Raw genomic sequence first — 11266 nt, 5'->3', positions numbered from 1 at the left:
CGAAGGGGGTACTCGATGCTACTCAAAGTATCGCTAGAAAATACTCGATTCTACTTGTACTCAAAAGTACTCGGACGAAATATTTCAAAACGGTTTTGCATTTTTTTTTTAAATAAATAAAACTGTCTTTTATGTGTTACAAAGATATAATTTAATGCAAGAAGGCTTTTTAATATGAAAATATATGCTTATTTTTAATATATACATACATATGGGTAAATACATATTCTCGCAACCTTTATATGTTAGTTACAAAGATACAATTTAATTTAGAAATGACTAATTTAATTCAGAAATGGCTTTTTGAATATGAAAATATATGCTTATTTTTAACATAAATATCTACACTGAGGAAAAAAAATGTTAGAATTAACAAAAAACGTGCTAAATTAAAAAAAATACGTATATGAAAGAGCACCAACCAACCCAACTTGTTTTAAATTTGAGTATGTACGTTATAAAATATGTCGTGAAGTGCACAGATGCTTTAATTAAGAAGAAAAAATAGATATTTATTTTATATTCCGTCTGATGGTAATTGAACCCGGACCCTCTGGGCAGCAACCAATTGTATCAAGCGTATTTTCACTCAGCTACAGCCATACATGTAAATGTGTTTTCAAATGTTGAGTTTGAATCAGATAAACATGTACCATCTACATATACGTGTACGTGTTGTCGCCGCTGTACATGCTTTGTATACATATACCCTGCAACAATTCAGACTCACCCTCGGCTAGCCCTCAGATAGTCCCTCACAATTCCCCTGCCAATGGTTTCAACTGCCATTTTTAGCATTGGCGTGTCCGGGACTAGTCCCGTTTTGGAGATTTTTTTCGTTGGAGTAAGATTGCGTTCTGCACTTCGCAGATGCTTTTTCATAATTCCGAACCACAAAAAAAAAAATTTAATCATTTTATAACCATGTTGCTTCTGACGGCATTTGAACCCGGACCCTCCTGAAAGCTAACAAATAGTGGCAAGCATGTAAATGTGTGTTCAAATGGTCACTTTGCATCAAGGCCAGACTAAGCGATTGGGACATTTACACGGTGGTGTTCTTTAAATTTTTTTTTTATTGAATTGCAAGACAACACCACCCTGTCATTGCCAAACTGCACTTTTCGTCTATCTCTAGGCCGGTTCCTTGGGGACTGCTCGAAGGCTGACATTTTCGATGCAAGCAAATGTCCAATTCCGACCAGTCAAATTTTAACCAGTGAAGTACTAGTCCTTTACGGAAAATTGGCCGCCTTACTGCAGCAGCGTACTTTCTTAATTACATATGACAAAGCATCTGAGACGTGCAAAAGGCCATCCGTGCTGTGAAAAATGCTTCATTTTAATACGGGTGTATTTGAATTGAATATTTCCATTATACGTAGTGTATGTATATAATGGCAATATTCAATTTTGAACACTTTTCACTTGATTTAAATACGAACATTTTTAAACGGTAATCAAATAAAAAATTTTAATTTTTACAACGCGTTTTTTTCCTCAGTGTATATACGTATTTTTCCTGCGTAACGCAGGCTATTGTTGTATAAAATACCATAAAGCTTCAGCACATGGGATGCGGCGGGGTTACATACATGCTAGAAATCGAACACAATTTTACGTGTCAAACATCATATATGCAACTTGAGGCAACTTTACTAATTTGACTAGAGTTGCATAAATTTTTCGACCGAGTAAATTCTTGCACAATGCACTCGATACCCACCAAGTACTTGGCCACATGTATCGAAGTACAAAAAATACTCGGTACTTGGTAGAGGTATTCGAGTATTTACTCTTATGTACTCGTATCATCATCACTATTGTAGGACAGCTTCTCAAACTATATTGATGCAATTTTTTATGTTAAGTTGTTAGAAAATAATGAATATCTAAACCTGGGATTGTATGAACGATGTCCCGAAAATCCCGGGATCGCAAAAATCGAAAAAATTAACATCCCTAGTAGGTAGCCTTTTGCCTAGATTAGCATATAGGATCAGTTTTTTCCGTTAAGGGGCCAGGGACCGATCTATTCGAAAAAGTTATTTATGGTCCGATTTGCTTGAACTTTGGCACGTAGGTAGCTTATTGCCTGGATTAGCATTTAGGATACTTTTTCTGATATGTGGGCCAGGGACCAATCTGTTCGAAAAAATCTTAGTTATGTCCGATTTGCTTGAAATTTGGTACGTAGGTAGCCTTTTGGCTATATTAGCATACAGGATCCATTTTTCCGTTAAGTGGACCAGGGACCGACCGATCTATTCGAAAAAGTCTTATTTATGGTCCGATTTTCTTGAAATTGGATAACCGTATTATAGATATGCGTAGAATAGAATTGAGTCATTAGGGGTATTGGAGAAAAATTTTATGCAGCAAATGTTGACAATTTTTTTGTGCTGATTACGAATCGGTAAGCATAAAGTTTCCATCAGCTCAAGATTTTAAGAAAAACGAGGTCAAAATGTCAAAAAATCGCTTTTTTTTGCAATATTTGATAAGCTCTAGCAAAGAAACAAAGGGTGATAGAACCTTCCACTTAGGCTTAAAGCTTGGACTTCTGACTTCAATCCCTCAAAATACCATTCCTGCACCTTGACCTATAGTCGTTTGATGAACAGCTAACAGTGATTTTTACACACTTTTTTTTCAATTGCATAATTTTCCAGTATATTTTTTTTATTGGGTGGACGATAAAAAGTAATTGTTTCCTTGCTAGAGCTTCTCAAATATTGCAAAAAACGCGATTTTTTTGACACTTTCACCACGTTTTTCTCAAAATCTGGAGCTGATGGAAACTTACGGATTCGTAATCAGCACAAAAAAATCTTACCAAAAACAGCTTTAACATTTGCCGCATCAAAATCGGTGTTGCCCTGTGTTACCTACACTAATTATATAAAGAGAAGCTCCTTCTTTTTATAAGAGGTGATCTCGCGAACGGCTGTACTGTTTTTGTTTTTTGTTTTTTCATAATACATTTTTTTGTTAATTTTTTATAGAAATATAGTTCATTTTGCATTAAATGCTACCTAATTTTGAGTATGCAGTTTTGTAGTTCACTCAATTTCAGTATCATAAAGTGCAAGTTTGAAATGGCTATAAGTTACCGTTGATGTTTGAGAACTTTTTCGCTGATGATGTTGCGCATTTTCTCCGTATAACGAATGCGTGATAGTTTTTTTAAGTGGCGCTGGAGCCGAGTTATTGCCAAAAATCGTCAATTCGGAGGCACCAAGGATCAAAGTCAAATTACCCCCGTTAAATCAACCATCCGAACCATTGCGGTGCTTGCTTTACGGTGACTTAAACAGAATGTGGACCAATGATACTCACCAGTTTGGAAATTGCCACCAACTATAATATACAGATTCCAGGACGATTCACCATCGAGCCGCAAGGACTTCTTCCCGGTATAACGCTTTCGTCAGGTTATTTAAGACTGCAATAGAGGAGATATGCCTTCCGTCGACCACAAAACCAAACGTGAACGTGAATTGCTGGCGAAAACGTTAGATCAAATGTTTCAATAAAAAAAAATAATTTGGGCGGGACGAAGTTCGCCGGGCTGCTAGTTTTTTTTATAAACGTCTATTCCGATTTCAAAGATTGTACAAAAATTAAAAAAGTTCTGCTTATTTTCACCAAAATTTCAATCTCTAATCAGAATTTTGGTATGCAGTTTTATAGACCATTTAATTCTAGTATAATGAAGTGAAAGTTTCAAGCTGCTATAAAATCCCGTTAATTTTTGGCAATTTTTTTTGCCGGCAGTGTCCTCTATATAAAAGAAGATTGTCGAACATACTTGTGTATGGAAAAAACGCGAAACACCTTCAACCAAAAAAAACAATTAATTTTTGTGAAAAGAAATTCCAAATAATCGGCAAGGAATCGGCGAAAAAAGGCCGATGCCGATGGCGATGCTCTATTTTGTTTCGATACTAGCCGATGCCGATTAATCGGTCGGACTCGGAAATTAATAAATATATTTGCCTAGCGCAGTAATGCCGCCACTTTGGGTTTTAAATTATTCCACTTTGCAATCGAAACGGTATTAGCTTACGAGTATTTTGACTTAAAAGCTTTAAAAGCTTAAATAAATGTTTAGTGGACTTTAAACCTCAACCAACTTTTTTGTAGCACTGTGAAAATTCATAATATGACTTGTAGACCCTTGCAAGCCCCCTATATATATTTTTAGCCTTTTAAAGTTTACGACATACAACAATACTACACTTACGACACCGTTGTGAACACCCCATGTATGTTTACTTTAGTTGCTTAGAATTTTGGACAGAGCTGTGGGCCGGTTGATGTGAAACGTCCCATTTATATACAGTGCCGAACAGAAGTATTGGCACAGTGAATTTTTCGCAATACATGCAAAGTTTTTTATTCTAATTTATTTTCGATAATTTTTTATAAAAAATATTGTTGATTCTACGCCAGAAAACATAATAATAAAATCTCTAAACTTTGTGCAAAACTTAGGAAAATTCATTAAATTTGCACACTAATTTGCAACTTTCTATTCCGATTTTTTTAGAAAAATTCTAAGTATGCAGTTTTATAGCCCATTCAAATTTAGTATAACAAAGTGCAAGTTTGAAGTCGCTAGAAAATGGCGTTGATTTTTGGTAATTTTTTTTCACGCAAGTTCTTCCATACAAAGTATATTCGGCAATTATTTTTTGTATGGAGAAAATGAGCAACACCACTAAAAAAATTGCCAAAAATCAAAGCGATTTTCTAGCAACTTTGAACGAAAAATTCACTGTGCCAATACTTCTGTTCGGCACTGTACATATATATTTTTAAATGTATATATATATATATGTATAAAGTAATAAGACTATAAGACTATTATATAAATACATACACCCTGCTTCACTTGAATAGGTACAAATTTTTTTCGTCAAGATGCAAGTTTATATGTATCTGGTCTTGTTGGCATCAGAGAAGTTTCTTTTTAATCTCACTTTGAAGAATGATTAATTTCGAGGAAATGTGGTGAAAATGAAGAAAACACCCCTATTACTTTGGATTTTATTCCACTTTTTATCAAACTACCCCACGTATCCAAGACTGCAGCCGATCTGTTGGAAACAGAGATCGAAAATAACCCTCTCCACTTTGAAAGTGCCCCAAAATAACTCTTTCTATTTAAGAGAAAAAATAACCCACAACAGAGAACAGGTAATTTTATTTTTTCTAGATGTGTGATCTCGCTCGGTGGGAAAGGGTTATTTGCATATAGTTTCCGTTGCTGTTGGTCTCGGACACTTATCGCTGGGAGAGAAAAAATAAATACTACCTTCGGTCGGACTCTATTAGCAACTTCTAAATACCTTATACTTTAGTGTTTTTAGTTACTCAGTAGAACGGCCTTTTGGGGGAATTCTTCTAAAGCTGTTTTTAAATGCACAAACTAAGGTATTTTTTTTAAGGTTCATATGAAATATGTTTTATTGCGACTTCAAATGCTATTTTATAAGATAAGCAGGGATGCACTTTTTAGCCCTTCTTTAGTAAGCATTTTAGAATGGCTTCACTTCAGAAGGCCTAGCTAAATTATCTTCTGTGTAGATAAATGGACATGTCCAAACAGGTACTTTTACTACAAACTAATTTAAAGTGGTTTCCTAAAAGGCAATATAAAACGCTTTACGTTAACATTTTCAATCTTAGGTTAATTATATAGACAACGTTGGTGATACTACAAACGTTATCGCGCGAGTTCTTGATGCACCAACCAATCTACCTATTTTGGTGCAAGATTCCCACCTTCAAAGCAATTCGGTTTTACCGCCTCCAGCGCACATATCGGACGTTTTGTTGGATTTGTCGAAAAAGTCCACAACAGCTGATGACTATAGTAATACTTCTATAGATGTGGCAAATCAAGATATTTTACCTCTGGATTTATCTTTGAAATCATCTAATTTAAATGAGTCTTCCAAAAATGACGCTTCTTCCGGAAATTTGGAGGCAGAAACAGAACAAGTCTTCGATAACAATGATTATGATTCATTTGGCCCAGGTTTGGACATGCCGCTTATTGACATTGAGGACAATATTAATGCATTCATGGAATTAACCAACAACCAGGAGCTTACGTCAACAACAATAAAAATCACTACTTCAGCAGTCTGTGGTGAGTTACAAAAATTCTTATGTATTAAAAAAAAAAGAAGCATTTCTAACACTGTCTAAACATGTTTAAGATATAGCTCCCACTATCGTGCAGAACACTGACAATGCATTGCCAATATGTGATTTTGAACTCAGTGAAATTCTTAGTGACAACACACATTGCAGAAGTGATTGCAATATCGAAACCCAAATTGAAAATCAGTGCGATGCTGTAAAAGAGAATAATTTAAAGTCTGAAGTAAATAAAACTCTATCAGAACAATATCCGAACATCACCGATGTTAACGTTGTCAACGCTGAGCACAATCACTGTGAAGTCGTGAGGAATCCCTCCTCCTTTATCCAGCCTGAGGCAAATTTAACTGAGGATAACAAAACAGATTCGGATAAAGGGGCTAAGTCAGACAAAATCGCAGATAATGAACCTTCTAAATCAACAGATTGCGAAAGTTGTGAAAATAAAACCGGGGACCATCCTTCGCTGTGTGTGCATCGCGTTGATGAACTACATGGAGACTCAAGTGATAAGTGTTCTATTGATTTCCTCTTCATGGACACTGAATCTCTTCTACCAAATAAAATGGTGTTTTCCTTTGATGGCTCAGCTGCTCTTTCGGAAACAGATACACATTTACCTAGAAGCGAAGTTGACCAAACTGCAAACGACAGTAAGCGGCAAATCATCGATGACCATGATAATGCCGCTTGCGATTTGTCAACGAAAGATGATCATTCGAAGAGTATAGATTTGATAGAGGACGATCAGTGTCATCATGTTAGCGTGCACTTACCAATGCCACAGCTAACACTGATGGACAGCAGCTCCGAAGAGTTCCGTGACGAGTATGAGTTAGGATTCGAAAGCAGTCAAGAAAAGGAGGATTTAATGGGAGCAACAGAAAAACAACATTTTTGTGCAGATCAGCAATATGAACAAATCGAGGAAGTTAAATTTAGCAGAAACGATGTGACTGGTAAGTAGAAACGCGATTAATTTACTATATATAGCTTATAATACTTATAACAGAAGATGATTACAATGATTCAGGTATAGAAAAGTCTATGCTTGACAATGGATTTGAAAGCACAGAAGCAACGGCAATCCCAATGATATCATTCGAGGGTAAGAATATTTTCAATTCTGAATAAATATAATAATTAAACTTTTATCACTAGGAAACTCTGAAATTTCCAAAGCTTTGGAGGATGGGTGTAGCAATGAAAAAAATAAAGACGAAAAGCCGGAACCTACTTTTGCTGAAGAACCTCTTACAGAAAGTAAGTTGCAAATAAGTATTAATAAAAATTTTTATATTTATTTAATTGGCCGCACAATACTAACTTTATCAAAAAATGGCGAAAAGAAAGTTTTTAGTACAAGCATTTATCGATTTCTATTAAACTACTTTTACAGATGAAGGAAGAGAAGCTTCTACTTTGGACGATTCTGCTATATGCTGTAAGCAGGAAGATTCTAATGCAGACAATGAATTGGAAACAGGTGCGGACTAAGACTTCATTTTCTATGTACAAACATATCTGTGGACTTTTGACAAAACATTCTCTGTGCTTTCTGTAGGTTGGAATTTAGAGTATTTGATAATTTATTTGATAGTTTTATTTACCTTTCATTAAGATAGCATCTTGAACTACTCCTATTAATGACTAAACAAAAAAATACCATTCGTCAACTCAATGAATTACAGCTTTGAAGAGAAAATGACCTCACTCGAGAGAAGTTGTTTTGTCAAAAGTCCACAGATATGTTATTTTTTCCGTTGGTTGTTATTGCTACACGTAACATCAAACAACCTGGGCTCAGTTATGTTGTGGTTGTAGCGGCTCTACTAAGCCCCGCCTATTACGGTTTGTCGCAGCAAAGTTCAGAACCGGCTGGCGAATTTCCTTGTATGTTGCCAGCAACGTTTCTCTGTCTTTGCCCCAAGTGCTGCCGGCGAACGACTTGAGAACCTTGATACGTATCTGTACTTTGTTAACAACTGCGGTTGTGTGCGCAGGCCAGGAGATCATGCTATCAAAGGTAAGCCCTAACATTTTTGGATTATTCACCGTCATAATTGGTGTGTTATCGACGTGAATGTCTTGTTGAAGTCTGGAGGAGTGTTAGGCTCCTTGCATTGAAGAAGCGAGAGAGTTTGGAAAGATAGCCATTTGCTTTTGAACAGAGGTCATCAATTCCATCCCCAGACACTAACATCGAGCTGTATTCAGCGTATGGGGAATTCCCCCCCGGTGGCTATGGGAGCTTCGAAATGTAGAAGTTAAACAGTAAGGGGAGAGGACACCACCCTCTGGAACACCTTCTTTAATTCTTCTTGGGCTCAGTGATGCCACATGTTTTTGTTCTTTCAAAAAACCCTAAAATTTTAGGCTTATTCACCGTCAAAATTGGTGTGCTATCGTCGTTTTGGAGAGTGTTACGCTCCTTGCTAAAGCGAGAAAGTTCGGAGAGATAGCAGTTTGCTTTTGAACAGAGGTCATCAATTCCATTCCCAGGGAATGAGATCAGGGAAACTCCCTCAGGTGGCTAAGGAAGCTTCGAAATTTATAAGTTAAACAGTAAGGGGTAGAGGACACCACCCTGTGGAACCCCTTTTTTTAACTCTTCTTGGACATTACTGTCACATATTTTTGTTGTTTCATAAAAAAACACCCTAAAATTGTTTTAAAATCTCGCTACTTTCCCTTAATAATAATAAAAATCATACTTTAAGGTATTTATTTAAGGTTCATGTCAAATATGTTTTATTGCAATCTAAAATGCATATTTAAAGTCATTTATATTTATAATCTTAAATAATATAAAATTACACATTCCCGTAAATTGCAAATAGAAAATGCGCTTCTAGAAGGCATGCAAGGAAACACTTTTTTGGGCCCTTGTGTAGGCCTCGTAGAATGGCTTCACTTAAGAAGGCCAATCTAAATTATTCTTCTTATTTGGCGCTGTAACCGCCTACGCGATTTTGGCTCAACAAAGCACGCCAGTCGTTTCTCTTCTGGGCCAACTGACGCCAATTGGAAATGTCAAATGAAGCCAAGTCCTTCTCCACTTGTCTTTCCTCTGCTACCACCAGCGGGTTCGGTGTTAATGCTGGTTCCCAAGTAAACGGAATTCTCTACTTTCTCGAAATTGTAACTGTTAACAGTGACGCGGGTGCCAAGGCGCAAATGCGCTGACTGTTTGTGTGATGACAGGAGATACTTCGTCTTGTCCGAGTTTACCACCAGACCTATTCGCTTTGCTTCCTTATCCAACTTCGAAAAGGCAGAACAGACTCAGCGGTTCTTGTTACCGATGACGTTGTTGTTGTTGTTGTTATAGCGGCTACAAAAACCCCGCCCAGATCGGTTAATATCTCAGTCGTTGTCGTCAAGCTCCACTAACGGAAGACCCAGGGAGCGTGCAGCATCAATGGGGTCGGTTCACAGGGACAAAGGCGTTAGTGTTGTCGGGTTTTCCGGGCATACGAAGAGATGTTTCGAGTCGTGGGGTGTCTCTCCGCATGCCGGACACTCATTTGGCACATCTGCGTCTAATCTGTTCAGGTATGAGTTTAACCTGCTGCAGTAGCCAGAGCGAAGTTTGGCTATTGTAGTTCTGGTCTCCCGAGGCAGATGAAGCTCCTCTCGTCGATGTCCGGTGGTTGTGTGCTTAGAACGGCATTCACAGGTCTGGAGTCTACATAACTCGAGACTGACTTCCTGTAAATGCCGTTCAGGGCCTGTCGATATGCTGAAGGGTCCAGAGGCTGCTTAATGAACCTCTGTGCTTCGTCCGTCCGTTCGTAGAGATGCCTCCTGACGTGCCTGGGCGAGGGCTCTTCTGCAAGCAGTTGTCTATTTGGGTGACCACGTCTGTGGCTCCCAACCAGAAACTGCTTGCAGAGCATTTTGTTATGCTCCTTAACAGGGAGCATTTTCGCCTCGTCGTGTAGGTGGTATTCTGGCGACATCAGAAGGCATCCAGTCGCTGTCCTAAGTGCAGTGTTTTGTGTCGTCTGTAGCTTCATCCACTGCGTCCTACTAGTTCCCGGCGACCACACTGGTGCTGCGTAATTTTAAACCGGCCGGCCTATTACCTTGTATGTTGCCAGCAACGTTTCTTTGTCTTTGCCCCAAGTACTGCCGGCTAGCGACTTGAGGACCTTGTTGCGGCTCTGTACTTTGTTGACAATAGCGGTTGCGTGCGTAGAGAAGGAGAGCAGGCTGTCGAAGGTTACTCCGAGTATTTCGGGGTTATTCGCCGACGGAATTGGTGTATCATCGACGTGAATTCCCAGCGGTAGCCTGACCTCCTTCGTCCAGGTTGTGAACAAGGTCCCAGAGGATTTCGTAGGAGAGAGGGCTAGACACTTTGCAGTGAAGAAGCGAGAAAGATCGGAGAGATACCCGTTTACTTTCGAACACAGGTCATCGATTCCATTCCCAGTCGCCATGGTCGAGCAATCGCCGGCGTAAGAGACAATCGATACTCCCTCTGGTGGTTGAGGGAGCTTTGAAATGTAAAAGTTAAACAGTAGTGGGGAAGGGCACCACCCTGTGGAACCCCCTGTTTTATTTTTCTGAGTTTGCTCGATTTGTCTCTAAACATTACCGACGAGTGTCGGCCACTCAGATAATTCGCCGACCACCGTTTGAGCCTCTGTGGGAGAGAGGAAGCTTCTATATCTTCTAGTAGCGTGGAGTGGCTGACGGTGTCAAACGCCTTTGACAGGTCCAACGCTACTAGAATAGTTCTCTCACAGAGACGGTTGCGGTTACGGCCAGGTTTTATCTGAGTGTTTATGGCGTTAAGTGCTGTTGTTGTACTGTGCACTTTACGGAAACCATGCTGATGCTTCGCTGGGGTCAGGTGGTTCGTGAAATACGGGAGCAGCAAGGCCTCTAGTGGCTTCGCTACCGGGGAAAGGAGTGTTATCGGGCGATAAGATTCTCCTTTGTTGGCTGGTTTCCCCGGCTTGAGCAGTGGGACCACTCTCCCCACCTTCCAGACGTCTAGGATGATGAGAGGGACCATTGACATAGTTATAACCTCCGTTAGGTACGCTACTCCCGCAGGACCCAAATTTTCCAGCATCAACAT

The 11266-nt window shown here is 38.8% G+C and overlaps 1 protein-coding gene across 1 annotated transcript in view; it reads left to right on the top strand.

Moving 5' to 3' along the window:
* Positions 1-11266, top strand: part of LOC118734091 — a 56420-nt gene that overhangs the window by 26804 nt on the left and 18350 nt on the right. The window contains 5 exon segments of the mRNA XM_036463796.1: positions 5695-6160; positions 6231-7133; positions 7187-7282; positions 7336-7437; positions 7574-7660. Of these exon segments, the coding sequence (XP_036319689.1) occupies positions 5695-6160; positions 6231-7133; positions 7187-7282; positions 7336-7437; positions 7574-7660 (1654 nt within the window).

The sequence above is a fragment of the Rhagoletis pomonella genome, unplaced genomic scaffold (genome assembly GCF_013731165.1).
Source record: "Rhagoletis pomonella isolate Grant_MI unplaced genomic scaffold, Rhpom_1.0 Rhpom_scaffold_00002, whole genome shotgun sequence".
Classification (NCBI taxonomy): Eukaryota; Metazoa; Arthropoda; class Insecta; order Diptera; family Tephritidae; genus Rhagoletis; species Rhagoletis pomonella.
Note: the sequence above shows the minus strand (reverse complement) of the source record. Positions and strands in the feature narration are given on the sequence as shown.